Below are 26,311 nucleotides of genomic sequence, written 5' to 3' on the forward strand. Positions count from 1 at the left end.
CAGTACAGGCAGGAACACAATATTGAGGGGCTCAATTATTCTAGATAAAGAAAATAAATAGAAACTTTTTAACCATAAGTTTCCATCTTTATTAATTTTATAATTTATGAAAAATGCAACCACCAGAGTCTCAAGGTACAGGCTCAACATAAGTCACATTACAACCCCCCAAAAACAAAATGAAGTGAGAAAAGTCTGACTTCTTGGCCTCAAAAATAAAGCTCTACCCACACAATAAAGATCCAAGTATTTGGTGTGCTATTAAGGCCCCAATTAGCCGTTACATCTTTTTGACTCCATATATATTATTACAACATTTTACAGGTATACTTTGCTGCAAATTATTAGAAAAATAAAAAGTGTAGCCAGTATAATGTTTTGCTACTTGAGCAGGCCATAACTTGTGTAGAAAACTTTTAGACATACAGTAACATTGCTTCCAATTGGCACTGCACTTAGTCAAAAATTCCTGCAGATAAACACAAAACATATTGATTGTCAGTGATGTCTAAGGCTGAAAAACTTTTCAACGAACTGAAAGTTTTCTACAGTTGGAATAGAAAATATAAATATCAGCTTGGTGTTGTTCTTCTTTCTCTTTGGGAGGGTTTGGGGACGGTTCTGTTATTGTGTATTGCCAATGTTTTACATCACCAAAGATTATGCTAGGCCATAACTCTTGCTCAGAATATTTAGTTTCTTAACCCCTTACAATCCTCATTAAAATTAAGGAAGTGAAGCAGATTTTCATTCTCCTACACTTAGACCAATATTTCTGAAGGATTCTTATTTATCCCCAAGTATCTTACATCAACAGTGAACTGGGGAACCATTGACTAGAAGGAGATCATCACTGTCACAATGCTACTCTAAATTGGGACAATAGTCCTTTCTACACCAATACCTGTAGCTACTGTGCAGACCTTAAAAAAATCAGGAATTCCATAGGCAGAATATTAATAGCACTACTGTAAGTTTGTCAGTACTAAAAACCCAACATAATATATTACAGCTTTTAAATAAAGCTGTGTTAAATATATGAATACCATTCACATTTAATAGTGGGTCACTATTTTTCTGTTAATATATATATTTTTAAAATGGGAGGTTCACAGCCATTAACAGAGCACAAGATGGACTCTTCTGGTGTTAGTGGACTGCCATTCTTTCAAAACACTTCCATGCAGAATGAAGCTACAGGAGATACCTAGTGGCTAAAATTTTTTTGCACTGTTATGACACACTGAGAACTTTAATGCAAGAAATTTGACATCACAAAATATGTTCTCAAAAGCCCCTGTTTCATTGTGAGAATATGTATAATTTCTAAAATAAATAGTAAGATATTTCATGATTTATTCTGGAAATAGGACTGTAGGATTAAGCCCTTTCACACAACTCCCTCCGAAGTCAATCATTTTATACTGTTATCAGTAAATCAGTCTGTATGCTAGAGAATCTTGTACAAATGAATTTGTTCAAGTGCTTCTCTATCAATATCCTTTTCCATGTATACATCATAGTCCAACTTCATTTCTTCTACCCACTGGCTGAGCAGTATATCCGTCTGAAACAATTAAAAACCGATAAATAAATTAACACAGTTTTGAGCAACCAACTCAACTTATGTTACAGGGATGGCAGACATCAGTGAAAAGAGGAGAGAAAGACAGTTTAGCCATTACAGCTTATTCACCATTGGTAAGTTAAACTTATTTCTGGAAGCATCATTTTACCTAAATAGAAAAGAGTAAGGATAATTTCTGAAAAAGTAACTCATTCATATTTTCTGTTTACTCAAGTTTGGGTCTGACTGCAGAAAACATACTGAGTTTTTAACTGGAATGGGAATCTCTTTGGATTAACATCTGCCGATTAATTATACACATGATTTTATATTTCCACCCATATTCCCAGTAATATATTGATGGAAAGCATGTTATACAACTCAAAACAGACATAGTATAGGCTTGAATAATCGTATAATACTTTGAGATCCTCAAAATTAAGGGCTGGTATGAATTAAGCATCATAACAGCCCTATGGGGTAGATAAACAGTATCCCAATTTTACAGCTGGGGAACCAAGGCACAGAGATTGAAATAACTTTTCCAAGGTCATGGAAATTGTTGGCAAAGCTGGGAATAGATCCCAGGGTCCTGATTCCCAGTTCTCTGCTCTAACCATTTGATACTATGCAGCCTGAATAGTAACTATTAGACTGCATATTGACTCACTATAACACCTTCATAAAGAGTAAGATAAAATTTGTCAGCTAAAACTATTTGAAAAAGAACCACGAACCTGTAGGTTTGAGATAGATTCTTCAAGGCTTGGGACTGTCACTAATAATGACCCTTTTTTCCTCATATTATGACTCATAAATTCCCAGGCTCTGAAACACATTTTAAATTCCAAATATAGTATTTAAAGATCAAAAGATTGCCAGTTTTTAGAGAAAGAAACACATTCAATATAAAATGAATTTAACGCTGATAATTTAGTGACCAGAAGTAGATTGATTTTAAACATTTGCCATTTGTGCTTTAGTATAAAGTCACTGTTCATATCTTACTGTACGTCTGTGTGTGGACCAGCCACTAACACCAATGGGAACTACTCATGCAGATCAGAGGGATTATATGGCTTTGGAGTTTTATTTTTGAAATATGTTGTCTCTTTTCCTTTTTAAAATTAGGTTTAGTTGGTGCTCAAAAAAGGGAAGAATGAATAGTTCTGTCAGTGGCCTGTGGTGACTCTTCTAACATACCTTACCCATGACATTCAACACTCTTGCTGTTCCAATCTGGAGCCTGAGAGGCTGCCGGTTATGTCCAAGTCTGTTGTTTTTTTGTGATACTCAACAAATATCCACTCTAAACTAGGATGAAACTCCAGACAACTTAATTTGTGACCTAAATCAGAATTTGAACTCTGGTCTCTGAGGAGAGAGGCTAGTCCTCTCTCAGTTTTTTATTCACTGTAGCCACAAGTTTCTCTTCATATCACTATACTGCAGTTGTGACAAAATACTTTGAGGTAAATTAACATAATCACAGTATTCTAGATATATCCTCCAGCATTACTTTTTCCTGATTTTACAAGTCAGATCATTTCACATAGCACAGCAATATTGACTAAGAAGAATATAGTTTCCATCACTCTGCAAACCTCATTCTTCCTTAGGCCTGTTGTGCAACATTAAGCAAATAATCTTTAATGCTTAAGAAGGCAGGTAAAGGCATAATTGTGTCTCAGCAAACACAGGTGTAGTCTTAACCATGCCTTAGCCCTTTATAGCTTGCCCTTGAGGACTTCATGTTTGAAATATCACTAGTAACTGTAATTTGCAGTGTGAATATATAGCCCTTTTGTAATCCATAGGTTTGATGAAGGACCCTCTTGTTATTTTGTTACAGATTTTAATATTTATGTTGTTAAAGCAATTGAAGACAATTTATTTCCTATAAAGACAGTACCCTATTTTAACAGATAAGTGCAAATGTTCTGAGAAATGTTTTGCTGGAACTAAGAGAAAAAGCTTCTAGTAGATTCAGAACTAAAGATTGCCCTTAAGTTTTAGCTGCTAAATCTGACTAAATCAAGTACAGGCATTTTAAAATACATTTTTCTAATACAAATTATGTGTGTGACTTCAAAAAGCACAATATAAAGGATTTTTTATAACTTGCAAGGTTAAATCCACTGGCAGAGAAACTGATTACTTGTTTGGACACATACTTACCTGGCCTGTTCCAGTCTGTCAAGAAAATATTCAAAGACATTATTCATTACAACAACATCAGCATTTTGAAGGAGTGAAGCCTGAGTACAGATGTCTGAATGAAGCACCTGAAGGAGAAATCATTGTACATATGTAAAAGGTAACTTAGAAGAAGATACACAGCTTTTTAATAGACATGGTCTGTCCATAGAGCACAGTATCTGTTGCCAACATCTTCTACAGATCATAAAAAGGTATACAATTCATATTAAGTAATATACAAATGAACTCACTAGCGTGAGTGTCAGAGAAGCCAGTTTTATTTCCTCAGTAATTACAGTACTTAATTCATTATGTATATTAAATATAAATATGTTACATCTACTTGTACTTTTGATCTTGATCATTGAATGCCACAATAGAAGATTTAGGAAATTACTATTATATTTTAATTACCTATGCTTTATCATGAATGTTTATTAATTTCAGTAAAGAATTTAATCCAGCTAAAGCTTTTTATGAAGCTATTTAAATGCATTTTAAGGGCTGAGCTGGTTGGTTAGTGATTACGGCTCAGACTGGCCATGAAGACCCAAGTTTGGTTATTGTATTCTCCTTCCACATACTGGGAGTAATGGAGATGCGATGCACTCAGTTCTCAGAGGGAGAACTGCAGAGACAGAGTGCCTCATATCATTAAACAGGTATTTCTCCAGTCAGTACAGGAGCTCTTCTTGAACGTGAGCGTCCTGTCCAGTCTTCCTCAGCCAAAACAATGGTAGCAGAAAACGGAGTTGTGGGGCAGCTGCTGCTGCTAACTTAGGGGGGAATTTGGAGGCTCATCAAAACTCTAACAGGAAGTTGGAGGACTTTTCTCCTAATTCAGAGAAATAAATCTTAAATCTCTAACTAAAAAAAGTAGTAGTATCTCTTTTGGGATTTTGTCAATCCATGTGTTACATGTGCACCAAGATCTGATTTGAAGTGTCCCTACCAATTAGAAATCAACCTAGTGAATTTATCTAACTTCTGGTACCAGCTAAACTGATACTTTGCGTATTCAATCTGAAGTTGAACACTGGATCACTGTCATCATGAAAGTGTTACTTATAGAAGTGACATTATCATGGTGGACAAACAGGATCATGCAGGGGCACTGGTCAGCTTTTATAGTCAGTATTAAGAGACTGATAATGCAGAAAAAACAGTTACTAGCCTTTCCATAACTGTTGTTCATGTCCATTCCACGTTAGGTATGCACAAGCTACATGCACCGTTGCTGGAGATTTCCCCATCATTGGTATCCACTGGACCAGCTCTAGCGCTCTTTGATGCTGTACGCTTATGCACTGGTATAAGGGGCATCACCATCCCTGCATCCTCTCAGTTCTTTCTGGGTTGCTAACTCTGATAGAGGGGCAGGAGGGTGAATCATGGAATGGACATAAGCAACACATCTTGAAGAACAATTATGGAAAGGTTAGTAACCGTTTTTTCTTCGAATGCTTGCTCATGTCATGCCCATTCCACTTTAGGAGACTCACAAGCAGTACCCAAGGAGGTGGGCTCAGAACTCATGGACATGCAGCTAAGACTAATAAATTAAATTTGAAGAGAAAAAACACCTTGCCGAAGTGACATTCCATCAACTGTCACATGCTGGAAGGAAGGAACTGACAGAGTGCGGTGCCAGAGGTGCCCCTTATACCGGTGCATAAGCGCATGGCACCAGAGGGTGCTAGAGCTAGCTCAATGGATAACACTGAGGGGAAAAATCTCTGGCAGCGGTGCACACGGCGTGCACACACCTAACACGGAATGGACATGAGCAAGCACTTGAAGAATGGCTAGGCTGCATACCTAATCTAATAGAGAGTAAATTAGTTATTGTGGTGGGATGATACCACACACTAATCTAGCAGGTTGGATATCCCACATTTTGTTAATCTCTGCTAGTGTTCAGGTAATTAACACAAGGCTCAGGTAACTTGGCGAGTGGTGTCTTCTCACAGGAAAATGAAGTATTTGTGTAGAGGACAAAACACTTTTGGCACTATTTTCTTGTCTAGGAAACCATAACTTCTTATTCACCCTCTGAATTGCTTAAAAGCCTGCTGGTACTGGGAGGGAAAGTGATCTGTCTTTCCCCTACTGACTAGGGTAACCTGCAGTTCAAATGGTCCTTCCTGAAGGACAAGGCTTTGGTTTTATCAAAACTTAACTTCACAAAGAAAATATCTGCACTTGGATCAATTAAGCAGATGTACACTATTCTGATCACTATAGGAAAGAGACACTCCCTATGCAAAGGAGCATTGTAGCAACTGAAGTGGGGAGAATGTATCATTCTGACTCATGCAGCAATGCCCAGACACTAACAGAATATTTTGTAGTGATTCCATTATAGCCAAACATTTCAGTATTCACTTTAATGAAAATAAAACTCTAAGACTAGTTAAAAATGAAGAACTAGTAGCACGGTTGACTATCATCCAATTAAGAGAATAGTGCCAAAGGGTTCATTAAGAGAGTTTATACTCCTACTTCTTAGTGCACCTATGGGATTAAGTTCACGGCTTCTTTGGTTAAGAAGATTTTTGGACATTATTCTCAGTACGTTCTTTAATCTGAATGACAATTTTATCTGGGTACAGTACAATTCTTGTTTCTTGGAACTGTTATACACTCTTTTCTAATTTGGTGATTTAAAGGCATTATGTCAATAGTCTCAAATCTGATCTATAATACCTTCTTTTACAGTGTCCTCTGAATTCCAAATCCTCCACAATGTTGCCAAGAAAAAAAAAGTTTGTGTGCTATATATAAGTATTCATCAACCAAAGGTGAGGACTGACTGTTTGCTAAATTGAAAGGGAAAAAGAAATCAGTACTGAAAAGTTTGATTTTCACGGTACTAAGAGAAAACCAAACTACTATATAAAAATAGTTAAGTGTATTAAAGTTAGGTACATGTAAGGGTGATTTCCTGAATGTGCCCCAACTTCTGTTGTTTTTTTAACCAACATCTAAGCATTCACACAAAACATGGTACAACATAAGTGACTTCTATGAACTTATTTTTTAATTTATGAACAGAACAGCACAGCACAAGACTCACTCATAAATTCACTATTAAATATAGAAATTGTTTTACCCTGATATCTCAGGTAGTAGAGGTTACAGTGGAAAGAGTGTATTGTTCTGTATTTTTATCAGAACATCCCAGATAACAGTGGCCATTATGAGGCTTTTTTCCTCCAAGATTTTTAACCTCTTTTTACCTACTTATTACTTAGCCAACTGGCTTCTGGCTGTTTTTTCATGCTACTATACATCTCCAAAAAGGATGTAATAAAAGAGATGATTCATTTTGGGGTGAAGCTGAAATCTTAGAATGAAATGTTTAAAGCAGCGTGTGATAATGTTCAAAACAGTGTGTAATAACAGGAGTCACAGGACTAAATTAACATCAAGTGGGAGTTGAATGACAAAGTCCCCAGGCACTGCTTTGAAAATGTATTCTCTTTTTTATCTTTATACACTGAAAAGTGTAACACTTCAGCAGAAATACAAAGTCTGTAGAAAAACTAACATTTAAGGCATATATTTTCAAGATATAAAGCAACTCAGGAACATGTATATACATCTACAGTCTCTAGTGAATTAACCTGATGGAGCATTCTGTTGTACAGTACTATCGCATTTCACGGATATATTTCAGACACATCAGAAGCCTTGTTTACACTGCAGCTAGGAGCAAGCCTCACAGCCCAAGTAAACAGATTCATCCCAGTGGGGCTCGAGCTAGTGCAAAAAAAATAATAGTGTGCAGCACCAGCGAAGGCCCAGGCTAGCCACCCAAGCTGGACCCACCCCATTCCCCGGTGCCTTGGGAGCTCACTCCCAGCTGCAGTATAGACATACCCTGAGAGTTTTGTCACTCATTTCAATGGGGCCAGGATTTCACCTAATGTGTTTTATTCATTGCCTTTGGCCACAAGACCTTTTGCACGGATTCAGACAGTCCCAAAAAGGAACTGTTCTCATTATGAAAACAGCATCTCTGTATATTAATGATTTGAGTTTGTTTGGAACATTTCTTGTTTTTCTGACATACATGTGCACTAATATGACTGAAATTCTCAGTTCCAAAGAAACTAATAAAGAAATACAACACCCAAAGTTGTCAGCCTGCAGACCTTAGCTTCTACTCAAATGCAAATCCTTGAAAGTATCTTTGCTATTCTTAACAAAACATGGAAACCCCAGATGCCTCTTGCTATTCTTATCATTCTAGACATAAACATTTAATATACTGGCTTAAACCTGTTTCAACAAACAGTGAAACAGTGGTAGAACTTCTATTGATTTTAATGAGACCAGTATGTGTTTGCGGTCAGTTGACAGATTGAGCCATACTCAGATAAAAGGCTGAATGAATCAAAAATTACTATATTTTAAAACAGAATTTTTTTAATCTCTTCTCAATTTTAATGGACATTAACGTTTTTTTGTTTTGTTTAAAATCAAACCAACGAAGTACAGATTTATCTTTAGAACAGCACTGATTTTACCAGCCTCTCTCATTGGCATAGAATTAACTAATCTATTATAGAGTTGGTTAAAAAATATACACATTATAAAATGTCTTTAGTCACCTTTACTCTGTCTGTAAATTGGTATTTTGTGATTATCATTTCTTGCAACTGGCAAAAGTCTGCATTCATTTCCACTCCATACAGCTGGGATGCTGAGCTGTAAAGATAGCCCTGAAATAAAGAGAGGAAATCTAATAATTGAGGTGCCTGTAAAATGACTTCTAACCTAAAGTGGAAAAACTAAACATTATAAAGTGAAAAACAAAGGTTATGATTAGAGACAGGTTTAAAAAAAGAGCATTGGGGGGGTTGTTAAAAAATTTTCAATTAATTTTAAAACTTAATGGTAGGAAATGCACTAGAGTGAACTGCATATTTTTCCAGGGCTAAGACCCTCTTTTTGGCAGTTACAGTAAATGGTTTATGAATATTATCATGAAAAAAAGATGTGAGCTGATAGGCCAAGAAAAGAAAGGAAAGCAAGCAACAATTCCACCTCCACTTCTACTGGCACATACACAGAAATTGGCTTAAGGAAATGGGGAAAAAACCTAAAGTTAGCACAAACCGAATTATAAAAATAAACTGAAGTCGGGGAGGGAGTGGAATTAACACACATTGTGTTGGGATTCTTTTATTTATCGGTTTTCTTTTGCAGGAGAACAGAATGCAACAGAAATATCCAACAACACACACCCCGCCACAAATTGTATGAATCTGGAGTCCAATTTGCACCTATATGGGATGGAAGAACTCACAACAGGATTTCCTCTTAGCCCTGGTTTACGCTACAGGGTTAGGTCGAATTTAGCTGCATTAGGTTGATCTTAAAATGAATGCGTCTACACAACCAACCCCATTCCATCGACCGAAAGGGCTCTTACAATTGACTTCTGTACTCCTCCATGGTGAGGGGAGTAGCACTAAAATCGACCTTGCTGAGTCAAATCTGAGGTAGTGCAGATGCAATTCGAGGGTATTGGCCTCTGGGAGCTATCCCAGAGTGCTCCAATGTGACCACTCTGGACAGCACTTTGAACTCCAATGCACTAGCCAGGTACACAGGAAAAGCCCCGAGAAATTTTGAATTTCATTTCCTGTTTGGTCAGCATGGCGAGCTCAGCAGCACAGGTGACCATACAGTCTCCCCAGAATCACTAACAAGCTCCATCATGGACCAAAAGGGAGACACTGGAGCTGATTGCTGTATGGGGAGAAGAATCTGTGCAGGCCGAACTCCGATCAAAAAGAAATGCGGATATATTTGCCAAAATCGCACAGGGCATGATGGAGAGAGGCTACAACAGGGACACAAAGCGGTGCTGCAGGAAAGTTAAGGAACTCAGGCAAGCCTACCAAAAGACAAAGGAGGCAAACGGTTGCTCCTGGTCAGAGCCCCATACATGCCGCTTCTATGATCAGCTGCATGGCATTCTAGGGGGGGACCTACCACTACCCCACCACTGTCCATGGACACGTGCAAGGGGGGAGTCTCACGCAACAGGGAGGAGGATTTTGTGGATGGGGAAGAGGAGGAGGAGAATGCACAGCAGGCAAGCGGTGAACTCATTCTCCCCAGCAGCCAGGACCTTTTCATCACCCTGGAGCCCATACCCTCCCAAGGCGGGATCCCTGACCTTGAAGCCGGGATCCCTGACCCTGTAGCCGGAGAAGACAGCTCTGGTGAGCGCACATTTGTAACTACAGTACAGGGTTTAAAAGCAATAGTGTTTAATGTTTGATTTGCCCTGAAGAATTGGGGTGCATCCGCAGCCAGAACAGCTACTGGAAAAGTCTGTTAATGTGTCTGGGGATGGAGCGAGAATCCTTCAGGGACATCTCCATGAAGCTCTCCTGGAGATACGCTGAAAGCCTTTGCGGAAGGTTTCTGGGGAGGGCTGCCTTATTTCATCCTCCACGGTAGGACACTTTACCGCGCCAAGCCAGTAGCAAGTAGTCTGGAATCATTCCAACACAAAGCATGGCAGCGAACGTTCCTAGATTTTGGTCGCATTCAAGCAACATTCGGTCTATATCTTTCTGTGTTAGCCTCAGGAGAGTGATATCATTCATGGTCACCTGGTTGAAATAGGGGAATTTTTGTAAGGGAACAGTAAAAGGACCCCGTTCATGCTGGGTTGTTTGCGCTTGGCTAAAAGGGATCATCCCGGAGAATAGCCACGTGGCGGAGGTTGGGGGAGGTATGTGCTGCACATCCACCCAAAAACTGCAGCCCCTCCTTTTAAATGTGAAACCCAAATGGCATTGCGTGCTACGGGAAAGGATGGCGCTACAGTTTGAAACCATTCCCACGTTATGAAGGTGTAAGAAGCCAACCCTGTGTACCAAAAGACTTACCATGGCTGCCTGGAAACCAAATTCTGTTGCCCAGCTGTTTGTGATGTGTCACCATACCGGCAGGTGCTCAATATAAAAGGCAAAATGCGACCTTATACCTAAAGCACATGTGCTGTCTGCTGTGAATTGCTTGATTCACTGTGAAAGAGTCTCCCTTCTGTTCTCAGAAAATGTATCGTCTTAAATTTTACTCTCCCTTTTTATCTCCCCCCAGGTGCAAATTTTTCTATGCTCCCCCTATCATTTCCGTCCCTGAGGTTATCACAGATTAGAAGGCGAAAAAAACGCACTCGCGATGACATGTTTTCCGAGCTCATGCAGTCAGCCCGCACTGACAGGGCACAGCTTAATGCACGGAGTGACAGAGGCCAGGAAAGCATTAAGTGAGCACGAAGAGCAGAGGCAGGAGGCGATGCTGAGGTTAATGGGGGAGTAAACAGACATGATGAAGGGTCTGTTGGAGATGCAGGAAAGCCAACAAGAGCACAGATCCCCGCTGCATCCATTGTATAACCGCCTGCCCTCTTCCCCAAGTTCCATATCCTCCTTACCCAGACGCCCAAGAATGGGGGGCGGGGGTGAGGATCCGGGCACCCAGCACTCCACTCCAGATGATGGCCCAAGCAACAGAAGGCTGTCATTCAAACAGCTTTGATTTGTAGTGTTGCTACAATAAGCAATGTGGCCTTGTCCTTTTCTCCTCCCGCATCCCACCCCACCCGGGCTACCTTCTCAGTTATCTCACTTTTTTTTTTTAAATTAATAAAGAAAGAATGCATGGTTTCAAAACAATAGTTACTTTATTTCCTTTGCCAGCTGTGATCGAAGGGGGGAGGGCGGTTGGCTTACAGGGAATTAAAATCAACAAAGGGGGAGGGTTTGCAGCAAGGAGAAACACATACAACTGTCACACTGCAGCCTGGACAGTCGTGAAACTGGTTTTCAAAGCCTCTGATGCACAGTGCGCCCAGCTGTGCTCTTCTAATCGCCCTGGTGTCTGGCTGTGTGTAATCGGCCGCCAGGCAATTTGCCTCAACCTCCCACCCCACCATAAACGTCTCCCCTTTACTCTCACAGATATTATGGAGCACACAGCAAGCAGCAATAACAATGGGAATGTTTGTTGCACTGAGGTCTAACTTAGTCAGCAAACAGCACCAGTGAGCTTTTAAACGTCCAAAGGCACATTCTACCACCATTCTGCACTTGCTCAGCCTATAGTTGAACTGCTCCTTACTACTGTCCAGGCTGCCTGTGTACAGTTTCATGAGCCATGGGAGCAAGGGGTAGGCTGGGTCCCCAAGGATACTATTGGCATTTCAACATCCCCAACGATAATTTTCTGGTGTAGGAAGTAAGTCCCTTCTTGCAACTGCTCGAACAGCCCAGAGTTCCTAAAGATGCAAGCGTCATGCACCTTTCCCTGCCATCCCATGTTGATGTCGGTGAAACGTCCCTTGTGATCCACCAGTGCTTGCAGCACCATTGAGAAGTACCCCTTGTGGTTTACATAGTGGTTGGCAAGGTGGTCTGGTGCCAAGATAGGAATATGCGTTCTGTCTATCGCCCCACCACAGTTAGGGAACCTCATTGCAGCAAAGCCATCCACTATGACCTGCATATTTCCCAGAGTCACTACCCTTGATAGCAGAACATCAGTGATTGCGTTGGCTATTTGGATCACAGCAGTCCCCACAGTAAATTGATTCTTGAAATTGATTCGCAGTCAGGGGTTGCAAGCTTCCACACGGCTATTGCCACTCACTTCTCAACTGTCAGGACATCTCTCATCTTGGTATTCCTGCACTTCAGGGCAGGGGAAAGCAACTCACAAAGTTCATAGAAAGTGGCCTTACGCATGCGAAAGTTTTGCAGCCACTGTGAATCATCCCATACCTACAACACTATGTGGTCCCACCAGTCTGTGCTTGTTTGCTGGGCCTGGAATCAGCGTTCCACTGTATCAACCAGCCCCACTGCCGCCATGATATCCCAATTGCCACAGCTCGTGCTTTCAGGAACGCCTGTGTCCACGTCCTCATCACAATTGTCCTCGTGCTGGTGTCTCTTAGTCCGGTTCTGCACATACTCCAGGATAATGCACGAGGTGTTTACAATGCTCACAACAGCAGCGGTGAGCTGAGCAGGCTCCATCCTTGCCGTGGTATGGCACCTGCATGGGTAACCCAGGAAAAAAGGCACAAAACGATTGTCTGCCATTGCTTTCAGAGGGAGGGAGGTTACTGATGACATGTAACCAAAACCACCCTCAACAATGTTTTTGCCCCATCAGGCAATGGGATCTTAACCCGGAATTCCAATGGGCAGTGGAGATTACAGGAACTGTGGAATAGCTACCCAGAGTGCACCGCTCCATGAGTCGATGCTAGCCACGGTATTGAGGACGCACTCTGCCGACTTAATGCGCTTAGTGGGGACATACACAATCGACTGTATAAAATCGATTTTTAAAAATAGACTTCTATAAAATCGACCTAATTTCATAGTGTAGACATACCTTAGACTGAACAATGCTACTTATATATAGTATTTTTTTTAAAATGTAAAAAATGTAAATAATAATTTATATTTCACCAATAATTCAAAAATGATGGAATTACATTTTCTAAACATTATTCTAAAATAATTTACCTTTGGACTCAGACCAATCATGGAAAGTTTCTGTCCAAAAGGAGAATTTTGGGGAAAGTATGAATGCCAGAAAACATCAGCCTACAATGGGTAAAATGTTGCAACTTTAACTACAACTTTATCTACAATGAACACTATAATTACACTTAGCTAACATAGGAAAGTTTAAAAAAAAATGACAAACACACAATGTTACAGATGTTGATATACTGCAACTTGATTATTAGAGCTTTCTGAAGCCCTTCAACCCTCTGGCTAGAAAGGGAACCTGTGCAGATAAAACGTGGCAAATTGCCACTTCTGAAATACAAGCCAAGAATTTGATGAAAAAGAGAACCTTTCTTTTAATTATATTGCTGCTTTATCTTGAGGCTTTCTTTCATTACAACAATATAAGTGCTCCAGAACGTCAAAATAAATCCAATAACTGACAACAAAATGTTAACATTTAAGGACCCAATCCCGCAAACATTCACATGTGGGAGTAACGTTATTCATGATTAATCCCAAACTGGATTATTCAGAGGAGTAAAGTTACATGTTCAAGTGTCTCCAAGATCAGACCCCTATTGAAGCCACTGACTTTGTTAAGAAATTTGTATTAACTGATATAATTTACACCCATATATGTTTTGTGCTGCTGTTGGCTATACATTGTACCAAGCATGCCAACAGCAATCTGAAATACATTTGAGCTTTCTGATAAAGTATTTGATAGGACAAAATGCTTTAAGTGTTAACTAGGCAGTGTTTCTCAACAACGGGTCCATGGACTGGCGCTGGTCCCTGAGATTTCCCAGACACAGTTCAGAAGGCAGCAAGCCAGCCCCTGGTATCAAAAAGGTTGAGAAACACTGAGCTAGGAGACAAATTCATATCAAAAGTATCTCAGTGAAATTTAAGAGTTTCCCAGCATCACAATGGAATTTACCAAAACTCAGCAGAATATTTGGCCAGAACAGGGAAGAAAACATTAATTTAGCAATGTGAGACTGAGCAGTAACAAACTAAAGAGCAGCCAGGGTGTGCAACAGCAAAATGCTACACTGTTGGACAAGTAATTCTGATGGTTTGTGGAGGCAAGTCAATAAGTGAGATCAACAGTGTTTTCGTCTCTGTGAGAAGCAGAAGGAGAACTGAGTGAACAAGAATACAACACCTTGTACTGGCTGGATGCTTCATGCTATAGATGGCTATTTGTTGATCTGTCCCCTCAGACGAAGATAAAGTATGGAACAATGAAAGCTGCCAGCTGGAGAAGGGAAAAGTATGGCACAGAAACAGAATATGAATTCCCATGCTGGATTTTACCCCAAATAGCACTGCACCAAGCCTGGAGCCAACGTCAACCAGAATCTTTCCTGTCAGGTCAGGCAACGCATACCGATAAAGAAACTTCAGTTCCACGAGGGAAAAGGAATGAGAAATAAACTCTGAGAAATAAAAGCAGAACAGAACAAAGGTGTTACATGGGTAACATTCACCAGTGCCAAATATTCAGCAGAGCATAACCCTACTCTGACACAGATCTCCCCTTCTACTATATTTTAATTCTTGTTTCCTATACACTTTTTTATTATAGGGCTCCATCAACCATCTGAGTCTGCAGTGTCCTGTGCTATGACTTAGAGCTTGTCTACATCTGAAACACTATAGCAGCACAGCTGCAGTGTTGCAGCTGCGTTGCTGCGGTGCTTCAGGGAAATTACCACCTATGCGAATGGGTGGGGCTCTCCCATTGGTGGAGGTAATCCACCTCCCTGAGAGGTGGTAGCCAGGTCAATGGAAGAATTCTTCTGTTGGCCTAGCATCGTGTACATCAGGGGTTAGGTCGGCTGAACTATGTCACCCAGGGGTGTGGATTTTTCACTCCCCTGAGTGACGTAGCTGGGTCGACCTAACTTTTTAATGTAGACCAGGCCTTAGTCACTAGATTAACTTTAGTTGAATCAGCACCATTCCTCTATTAGAGAGGTTAACTATAATTATTAGAGCTGCTTGGAAAAACACAAACAAAATATTTTTTCATTGGAATTTACTGATTTGTCAAACTCATAGTGTTCCATGGAGACAGTCTGATTTTGACAATGTCTGAGGGAATCCAGGAAGGGGTCCTGAGGGACGCCTGCCTGCTTTCCTGCCAACTCACTCACCCAGCTCCTCAGTGCCCTGCCGGACTACTTTGGCATCAGTGCTCCATTCCCTTTTGGGGAAAATTTTTAAAATTTAGGTTTTCAGCCTGAATTGGAAAAAAAACAAATTCTGAAACACTAAAATCCTCTGAGAAATAGAATTACCTTTCTCCACACAGCTCTACTAATTATTTACCTGGAAATATTACTATACATTAATGGCGGTGAACGATTCAGAGTATTACAACTGAATACAGTATCTTAGGTCTCAATGTAACAACAATATATCTGTTCACAAAAAAAATCTGTAAATAGTTTAAATTGGAACAGCTAGCTTTCAGAAGACTGAATGTTACTATAATAAAGTATTTATGCTTTGCATTTTAAAGACCCTACTCTGCTTTGGGGTAGCACAGAGCTGCACCAGGCCAAACAGCAGCTCTCAGAGTCACTGTGCCTCCTAGTGTTCCTACATATGAAGGTGGAGGAGGCCACTGTGTCATCTCTTTTCACACTGCTGCATGCACTTTCCTCTTCAGTATAGCCATAGCCCTGTCTACTTCCTGCCCCCTTTGTGGCTGGCTAGGGTCACTCATGCAACTGTGCTTGGCCCTTGTGTGCAGGAGGCTTCTTGTGCTCTCCCCCATGCAGAGTGTGGGGAATAATCTGTCCTGCTGACTATGCCAGTTTGGAAAGACAAAGGCCACGTCTACACTACAGACTTCTCATAAAATAGCGATGTCAGTAAGGGTGTGAGGGTGCGTGATCCTTGACCGACATAGCTATACTGGCCAAAGCCCCTAGTATAGCCACAGTTATGCCAGCAAAGCTGTCCTTTTGCCAGTATAGGTTATTTTGCCTTGGGGTGGGGGACTGCTGGAAAAAGTTACACTGGCAAAAGTGCTGAGATTTGCGAGTATAAAACAGCTTTCACTCTAGGTGCTCTTTGCTGGTCTAGCATGCCGGTATACCTATATTAGTAAAGCACGCCTAGAGTAGACTTGGCCAAAGTCCTCAATCAGCTGGATGATCTGTTGCTCAGGTGAGCTACTGCATAACTATTTTTAACAATATAAAATAGCTTCATCTATTGTATATTCACAAATCAGCCAGCATATCTATTTGGCTTGTGCACTCACAACATGGTACTTACCTAAAGGTGCGGTCTTGTGTGAGCCACACACTACACAGTAGTTTCTACTCATTTTCCCCTTCTCACACAATGAATCAATAATGTCATCATCATAAAGGAATGCGTCAACATGAACTGTTGGCTCTGGCTGCTCAAGTATCTAAAAAAGAAGATGAAATCTAAGAAAATCACAGACAAATCTCTTTATTTCACTTATACAGTGATTTGGGTTTTTTAAACAAAACCTAAAGGTCCAGACTGTGTCCTATGCAATGCATTAGACCTAAATTACATATCACAAGTTCTGGAATTATGTTTTTACTTCCTCACGCACTCTCCACCTTCCCCAAGGTTCTGTCCAATCAGTCCACTTGTATTTGTGTAATTTACGTCTTTTAATACTAAAGTTAATATATATTTCTCTAAAATGTAGGGCTAGTCTAACCAAATTAAGCTAAATTGATTTAAGTCACACAAATTGATTTAAGAGAGAGTCCACCCAATAGTGGTTGCACAGATTTATTTAAAATTTATTTGGTTAAATAAATGCAATTCCTGTGTGTAGACTTAGCCTACAATTTTCAACTGACAAGCAACTGCTTTGTAGAAGTTGTCAAGGGAAAGCTGGAGGTTTGAGCAGCTGGGCAAGGGACAGTTGGGGATTTTGGTACCCAGGAGACAAGTGAAGGTTATAGGCTAGGGAAGGAATGCATTCGCTCTTTCCTTTACAATTTGGGCAAAGGAAGAGGTGACTTACATTTAGGGGATGGGGAGCTGAATGCCTCATTACTCACCCCAGAAACACACTAAGGTAATGCTGCTTCTCTTATAACTTTAACTGTCTAAGAAATACAACTTTTCATGTTTAATATTTCAGAATCAGAAACACCATTGATTAATGCACGTATAATTTTCAATCAGATGGACATTATTGTTTTTGCCTTTTATTATTTCAAGGCGTTGTATTCCTCAAGCATCCCCCTATCTCCTCTTTTCTCCCCTCAAAGCATTGGTGTACAGGGCCAATCCATTTTTCCAGTTAAGAACTACATGCAGTTCCTCTAGGAATGTATTAACTCTGTTCCTGGAATGAACAGAAGAAGTGCTTAAGTAGAAAAGATGCTACTTTTCTCCACTCCCAAATACACATGAACTGAGCATCCTGCCTCTTTCATTCCCTAATATCTCAGGAAACAAGGAAGTGGAAGCCAAACTTGAATCTCCTGTACTGTAGTACCACCACTCCACTGGCTCTATCTTTTCAGTTTTCTTATTTCACGTTCATACTGTAATAGTGCCTAGAGGCCCCAATTAGGAATCATCATGCCAGTCAGGCACTATATTCCATAACTAGGCTAGCTGCATTGTGCTGGACACTCTACATGAATGTAATAAAAGACAGGCCCTGCCCTAAATAAGTTACAATCAAATTATTTAACTGAGGCACTGTGAGGTGAAGTGATTTTCCCAAGGTCATGAAACAAAACAGTGGCAGAGTTGGGAACAGAACCCAGGTCTCCCAAATCCCTCCAATGCCCTAGCCAATAGACCATATTGCCATCGGTATTATTATTATAATCTCTGAGTGAATGCTGTGGTGCAGCAGAGAGAGACCAGAATGACAAGCTTACTTTTTGAATCGCAAGATGTTCTGAGTTAAGCATTGCCTCAATGGGTAAGCAATTCCGAAGATCTTCAGCAATACTTCTGAGTACAACATCATTATTACTCAACATGAATTCATCAAAGTCATCTACAATACAAAATGATTTAAAACAATCATGTATATATCATGGGGACTGTAAGTGATGACCAATATAATATAGCTGTGATTTGTAAACAATGCCAGATGTATAGGGTTTTTATATGAAGCATGTTTTCCAATCTTTATTAGTATTTTCAGCCAGAGACAGATTTAAATCCTAATAAATTTGTCTCTTAAAATATGTTTACAAACCTATAACTTACACATGATGACCTATACCCCATCAAAGTGATATGGTTTCATTCTAAGATATAAAAACATCAAAGATGTTTTTGAAGTGTTGGAAAAACGACAAAACTCACAGTTGCTTGCACTCACATAACTGTCACAAAGGTTTCTCTTATAGAGTCAAATAAAATACATTAGAGTGCTAGTTACGAAGATCAGGGACAATGCATAGTTCAACAATTCAGTTTATAAGACATCTTAAATAAGTAAGTGAAAAAAACTAAGAATTAATTTTTTCACATCCTATTTGTATTGGAGATTTTTGTTATTTTTCACATGTACGCATCTGCACCATAAGGCTCTCTCTCCTTCTTTACTGATTTATCTTCCCATCCTCCTCTCTTTAGTTCTATAGCCAATTTCCTTTAACCAGGGACGATTAGATGAAACTGCCTTTTAGAGCTCCTCCATGCTCCATCCACATTGAGCCTCGACCTAGTTCTAACCACTGGCGTAGGCCAGGTTGCAATGATATTTATTAAAAAAAAAAAAAAAAAAATTAGTAACATGGATTGGCTCCATCCATCGAGGCTTTCTCTACACTTAAGACTTTTTTCTTCTCAAATAACAATTCCTTTCTACCCCATTTTGTCTGCCTTTTCTATTTAGATTTAGATTGTATGCCTTTGGGCAGCGACTACGTTTTACTACGCGTACATACAGCACCTAACACTATGAAATCACATTCTTAGTTGGGGCTTCTAGGCTTTTCTTTAATAAAACTAAATAATAAAAAAATTCCATTACTACCACTGGTGGAAGCGCTAGTACAGACAGGCTGTCAACTGCAGCCACTGTTCACAGCAAGTCTAGAAGACATAGTGGTTAAAAATGCCAGGCTTGTGGGGCTGATCCACACTCGTGCTCCCACTGTTTCTATCACTGGTGGAGCTGTACCATACCAACAACAATGGACAATTTTAAGTCTAGGGTAAAGACAGCCAAAGGCCAACTAAACTACAATTTTAGCCTTGAAGTGGTTTTGAGTCATGTTTAAAATTGCTTCAGCAAACATGGTTTAAATAAAGGAGTCACTATTAATTAGTGTAAGAGATTAGCTTTCTCTCCATACAAAGAGCTCTGAATGTTGCTTCCACAGCACTTCCCAAAACTGAGACCAAGAGCCGATCCCAGATCTCTCTTATTATGCTGCAGAACATTACTACTAGGCTTTTAGGCCAGATTGCCTCTATCTAAGATTTATATAGGTTATTAATTATTACTTTGTATTGTGGTAATGCCCAAAGGCCCCGATTGGGATTGCAGTCCTACTGTGTTAGCCATTGTACAAAGACATGATCTATGTCCCAAAGAGCTTGCAATCTAATTTGAAACATGATGCACAGTGTGAACAAACAGTAGAATAGATAGGAAGAGCTGGGGTTAACAGTAGCAACATTAAGTGTTGCAAATTACACAGATAGTATGCACAACTCAGTGGCTCCAGATTTAGCTTTTTATTTTTAACCCAATAAATAAAATCTCATATGTCTCCCACCATCCAACACTGGTTTGGAAATTATTCACAGGCATCACAGAAGAAGTGGGTCTTGAGGAAGGAGAACAGTGGATTTATTGATCAGTTCAGGAAGGAAGTTCCATGCGTATAGGACACCACAGAAGATTGTTCAGAGACATTTGTAGGAGAAGTGGACAAACACGTGTTTAAGGCTGGCATCATCAGTGAAGCAGACAGGGTGTAGGGCAACCTGGTAAGAGATAAGAACAGATGAGGGAGGCAGAGAGTTGTGAAGAGCCTTAACAGTGAAGACAAGAAGTTTGAACCTGATGAAATGGAGGAAGCTGAGCAGAGGGAATTAGAAAAAGGGGTGACATGGTCAGAACAATGGGCAAGAAAGATTATCTTAGCAGCTGTATTTTGTATTGACTGATTGTTGTGGGCAATAATCTCCAACATCTGGCTTGTGCTTTTAAACAATATTGTTACTATGTAATAGAGTTCATCCAGCTGCTACACTGACTGTTAAGAGTATCAAATTCTCCATTTTGTTAAAATGTGTAAGCGTGGCTTTACTGCAGCTCTAACAACACATGAATTCAGATCCTGCGATCCCAGGGCTAGGAGTATTGTTGAGAAAGTGATCAGTTCCTGCACTGCTCAAGTGACCCTATTCTGGCCAACAGAAATGGCGAATGGCTCCTGAGGATATTGTACATCCTGCCTCCTTGGGGCCACTGGACGATCGAGGCGCTGAAGGAGCACTCAAGGACGATAAGGCCATTGTGGAGAAACTAAGTGAATTCTTTGCATCGGTCTTCACAGCTGAGGATGTGAGGGAGATTCCCAAACCTGAGCCATTCTTTTTAGGTAACAGATCTGAGGAACTGTCCCAGATTGAGGTATCTTTAGAGGAGGTTTTGGAACAAACTGATAAATTAAACAGCAATAAGTCACCAGAACCAGACGGTATTCACCCAAGAGTTCTGAAGGAACTCAAATGTGAAACTGCAGAACTACTAACTGTAGTCTGTAACCTATTATTTAAATCAGCTTCTGTACCAGATAACTGGAGGATAGCTAATGTGACACCAATTTTTAAAAAGGGCTCCAGAGGTGATCCCGGCAATTACAGGCCTGTAAGCCTGACTTCAGTAGTGGGCAAACTGGTTGAAACTGTAATAAAGAACAATATTGTCAGATATATAGATGAACATAATTTGTTGAGGAAGAATCAAGGTTTTAGTAAAGGGAAATCATGCCTCACCAATCTACTAGAATTCTTTGAGGGGGTCAACAAGCATGTGGACCAAGGGGATCCAGTGGATATAGTGTACTTAGATTTTCAGAAAGCCTTTGACAAGGTCCCTCACCAAAGGCTCTTGAGCAAAGTAAGCTGCCACAGGATAAGAGGGAAGGTGCTCTCATGGACTGGTAACTGATTAAAAGATAGGAAACATATCTAGATATAAATGGTCCGTTTTCAGAATGGAGAGAAGTAAATAGTGGTGTCCCCCAGGACCTGTACTGGGTCCAGTCCTATTCAACATATTCATAAATTATCTAGAAAAAGGGGTAAACAGTGAGTTGGCAAAATTTGCAGATGATACAAAACTACTCAAGATAGTTAACTCTCAGGCAGACTGCGAAGAGCTACAAAAGGATCTCTCAAAACTGGGTCACTGGGTCACTGGGCAACAAAATGGCAGATGAAATTTAATGTTGATAAATGCAAAGTAATGCACATTGGAAAGCATGCTCCCAACTATACATATAAAATGATGGGATCTAAATTAGCTGTTACCACTCAAGAAAGAGATCTTGGAGTCACTGTGGATAGTTCTCTGAAAACATCCACTCAATGTGCAGAAGCAGTCAAAAAAGTTAACAGAATGCTGGGAATCATTAAGAAAGGGATAGATAATAGGACAGAAAATATCATGTTGCCTCTATATAAATCCACGGTATGCCCACATCTTGAATACTGTGTGCAGATGTGGTGGCCCCATCTCAAAAAAGGTATATTGGAATTGGAAAAGGTTCAGAAAAGGGCAACAAAAATTATTAGGGGTATGGAACGGCTTCCGTATAAGGAGAGATTAATAAGACTGGGACTTTTCAGCTTGGAAGAGAGACGGCTAAGGGGAGATATGATTGAGGTCTATAAAATCATGACTGGTGCAGAAAAGTAGATAAGAAAGTGTTGTTTACTACTTCTCATAACACAAGAACTGGGGGTCACCAAATGAAATGAACAGGCAACAGGTTTAAAACAAATAAAAGGAAGTATTTCTTCACACAATGCACAGTCAACCTGTGGAACTCCTTGCCAGAGGATGTTGTGAAGGCCAAGACCATAACAGGGTTCAAAAAGAACTAGATAAATTCATGGAGGATAGGTCCATCAATGGCTATTAGCCAGGATGGGCAGGAATGGTGGTGTCCCTAGCCTCTGTTTGCCAGAAGCTGGCAATGACTATTACCTGTTCTGTTCATTCCCTCTGGGGCACCTGGCACTGGCCACTGTCGGAAGACAGGATACTGGGCTAGATGGACCTTTGGTCTGACCCATTAAGGCCATTCTTATGTTCTTGGGCAGAGAAATGGTTATTGTAATATGGAACTTTTGAAGAGGGGGGAGGACAGGAGGGATGCCCTACTTCCCCAAAACCAGAATATAGGAAATCTCTGACTCTTCCCCTCCTCATATTCTCTTAATTTTTCTGAGTTTACCAAAACCTGAAGAGCAGCTCTGTGTAAGCTCAACAGCCTGTCTCTCTCTCTCTAACAGAAGTTGGTCCAAAAAAAGATACTACCTCACCCACCTTGTCTCTCCAATAAAACTATGACCATATATCAAATATACAGTATCATCAGAGAATCACATTCTTCAGAAACAAGAACAAACAAACAAACAAACATCAAACACAAGAAAGGGAGAGAAAAAAAATCATGGATGCTCTTTAAAATAACTACTAACAGAACAATAAAATAAACACTAACAACTTCCCTAAATGTCTTATGCTATCTGGAACATAATTAAGATCAAATAAATCTTCAAATCAACAATATTTAACGATTTCCTAGATCATTTACATTAGTCAAACCAGCAAATTTAAAATGGTTCATTTTTTATTTCTTTTTTAGTATTTTTAAAAAAACAACCAACTGGTCAGCATAGTAGAATGGATAGATTTTGCTGTCCATTTTCATCTGACACAGCTGACAAAGGCAGAGATTAGCCTCCACCTGTCTAAAGTGAGGGGGAAAAATAAAATAAATGCTCACACAGGAACACCTTAAGGCCATGAAATAACTTTCCCCAGTGTTGCTAGGCACATCTCAGAATCCATTCCTGTCGACAACTAAGAGAAAAGATATGTTTTCACTAATCTGGAATCTACAAAAGTCCCTGCTGAGGCAGTGTAGTCCAGTAGAGAGGATACTAACCTGAGATTTAGAAGATCTGGATTCTATTTCTAGCTCTGCCATTGACTCAGTGGGTGACCTTGGGCAAGTCACTTCACCCCTCCGTGCTTCTGTATCCCCTCCCACTCTTTCCATCGTCTATTTAGATTGTAAGCTCCTTAAGGCAGGAACTGTCTCTTACTATGTGTCTGTACTGTATCCCCTATAAAGGGGCCTCTAAAAGCTACTGTAATAGAAACTATAATGATCTAACATGACGAGATCATTCCTTGAAGGTACTGAGTGTGAATTCAGCACTTTAATATAACCCAAAGCCAGAAGACCATCCTAAGCTTTATGAATCCAATATGACAAACTGCCGAAACCCAAATTCTAAAAAGCAGATAATCAGCTAAAAGTGCTCATCGCCAAATGGTGATGCATTTTCTGTTAGGAACACAAACACTGCAGGGCAAAGAAAAAAATGAATGAACACATTACCTTTGTGGGAGGTCACAAAATGGCAGCTTATTTTAAGCAGCTCTTGCACAGTATTCTGCATGTGCATGTTCAATCCATTACTAAAATCAGAATTTGAGAGGTTACCTATTTCATAACCGAGAAAGAAATAGTAACACCTACTTCAATAAGTCAAATGCACGAACCCTTACATATCCATGTATTTCTAAATCACCACTGAATGCAGCATCTAGGTGTCAAATATTAAAATGTACACTTCCACCTCACCCTGGGAAGCCTATATCTACTCCACCCTTGGTAGGGTTATACTACATAGGCTATTCCTTGATGCCTATCTCTCCAGGTATCTCCAAACAAGAAATCAAAAAGAACCTCAATACATAGGTACTGTTCTTGTGCCACTGTAACTGGGCCTGTTACTGGTACTAAATGATGGGAATGTACAATACATAATTCAAGCCCTAGTATGTATCTTCACAGAGTTAATAACATTTTAAAAACAAACCAGGAAGAAACTGCACATAGTTTATGAATTAGTTTAAGATGAATCTCAATCAGTTGTGTTTTTTGCTGGAAGGAATATTACTGTCTGTATTCCACTCCAAAACTGGTTCTGCAGGACCTGCTCACTGTGCATTTATAATTTAATCAACACCTTGGAAAAAAATTAACACCCTGCCACAACTCAGCCTTAACGTAGCAGATTTAAAATTAGCTATATAAACATCAGAAGCCTCACACTGGATGGATAGCACCACTGACTGTATCATGTCTAAACATTTTGGCATTACCAAAAATCTGACTGTACAGAAGCATTACAGAATCCCAGGGTTAGAAAGGACTGCAAGGGTTATCTAGTTTAACCCCCTACCAAGGTGTAGGATTTGTTGTGGCTAAACCAGGGGTGGGTAAACTTTTTGGCCCGAGTGCCACACGGGGGTTGCAAAACTGTATGGAGGGCAGGGTAGGGAAGGCTGTGCCTCCCCAAACAGCCTGGCCCCGCCCCCCATCCAACCCCTCCCACTTCCCACCCCCTGACTGCCCCCCTCAGAACCACTGACTCATCCAACCCCCCCTGCTCCTTGTCCCCTGACTACCCCCTCCCGAGACCTCTCGGTCCCTATCCAACCCCCCTGTCCCCTATCCACACCCCCGCCCCCTGACAGGCCCCTCAGGACTCCCACGTCTTTCCAACCCACCCTGTTCCCCGTCCCCTGACAGCCTTCATAGAACCTCCGCCCTATCCAACCGCCCCATGACAGGCCCCCTGGGACTCCCACACCTATCCAACCGCCCCCTGCTCCTGTCCCCTGACTGCCCCCCGGGACTCCCTGACCCCCTTACTATGCCACTCAGAGCAGCTTGTCTGGAAGCCACACCGCCCAGCCGGAGCCAGACACGATGCCATGCTGCCTGCAGGAGCACGCAGCCCCACCAACCAGAGCGCTGCTCGTGCAGCGGCGTAGCTGTAGGGGAGAGGGGACAGTGGACTAGCCTCCCCAGTGGGGAGCTCAAGGGCCGGGCAGGACGGTCCTGTGGGCAGGATGTGCACCACAAGCCGTAGTTTGCCCACCTCTGGTCTAAACCATCCAAAACAGATGGCTATCCAGCCTCCTTTGGAAAACATTATGTAGCCTCTAAATTACAACAGGAGGTTGCATAGCACACTGAAAGGAAAGGACTTAATAAAGAGGCAATCTAAGAGCAAAGACAACTGGGCTTTTTTGATATAAATTCAAGATCACAGAGGAAAAAGCAAATTTGCTTTGCAAAGACTAACATTTGTTAGTCTTAATTATGCAAAGCTAATTTAAACTTCGAATATAATTTGGTGATACTGGATGTACAAGCTGAAGATAAGGCTGCATCTCTCACAAAAATTAATTTCCCCCATGTTACCAATAAGATTTTAGATACGACCTCAGGATGAATAATCTGGTCATTCCTAATACCATTTTCCCCTGCAAATATCTCCATTAAGATTACCATCGTATTCCTGGTACTTTTTTCCAACAGAAGTCAGATTTATTTAATTAGTACTTTAGCTCTTTTTGGTGTGTTGTTCAGGGTGGATAAAAATCAATTATTTAAAAAAAAAATAAAAAAAATTGGAATTTTTTTATTTAAATCAGAATTTTTTTGTAAAATGCTTTTTAAGGAAAAAAATTATCTAAAGATAGTTTTAATTAAGATATATTCTAGCTCAAAGATATCTCATCATAGAATAGGGATTATAAATTCTAATTCTATAGTATGAGACAATATATTCATGTAATGTTTAAGAAAAGTTTTGTAAATGAATTCCAATAGTTCATGGATTAGGGACCCAATTTGATGGGGTTCTAGGGGCTTCTGTATAGATTATTTAGGTTAAT

General features: G+C 40.4%; 1 protein-coding gene across 1 annotated transcript in view; it reads right to left on the reverse strand.

The window, feature by feature from the left end:
• Positions 1–90: 90 nt before the first annotated feature.
• LOC144265947 (uncharacterized) overlaps positions 91–26,311 on the reverse strand; it is a 37,373-nt gene continuing 11,152 nt past the window's right edge. The window contains exons 2-9 of the mRNA XM_077819035.1: positions 23,958–24,037; positions 18,228–18,349; positions 16,618–16,756; positions 14,644–14,765; positions 8,383–8,493; positions 3,746–3,852; positions 2,305–2,395; positions 91–1,567 (exon numbers count right to left, since the gene is read on the reverse strand). Coding sequence (XP_077675161.1) covers positions 1,451–1,567; positions 2,305–2,395; positions 3,746–3,852; positions 8,383–8,493; positions 14,644–14,765; positions 16,618–16,756; positions 18,228–18,349; positions 23,958–24,024 — 876 coding nt within the window. The 5' untranslated portion in view covers positions 24,025–24,037 and the 3' untranslated portion in view covers positions 91–1,450. The remainder of the gene's footprint in view (positions 1,568–2,304; positions 2,396–3,745; positions 3,853–8,382; positions 8,494–14,643; positions 14,766–16,617; positions 16,757–18,227; positions 18,350–23,957; positions 24,038–26,311) is intronic.

This window comes from Eretmochelys imbricata, chromosome 6 (genome assembly GCF_965152235.1).
Source record: "Eretmochelys imbricata isolate rEreImb1 chromosome 6, rEreImb1.hap1, whole genome shotgun sequence".
In the NCBI taxonomy this organism is placed as follows: Eukaryota; Metazoa; Chordata; order Testudines; family Cheloniidae; genus Eretmochelys; species Eretmochelys imbricata.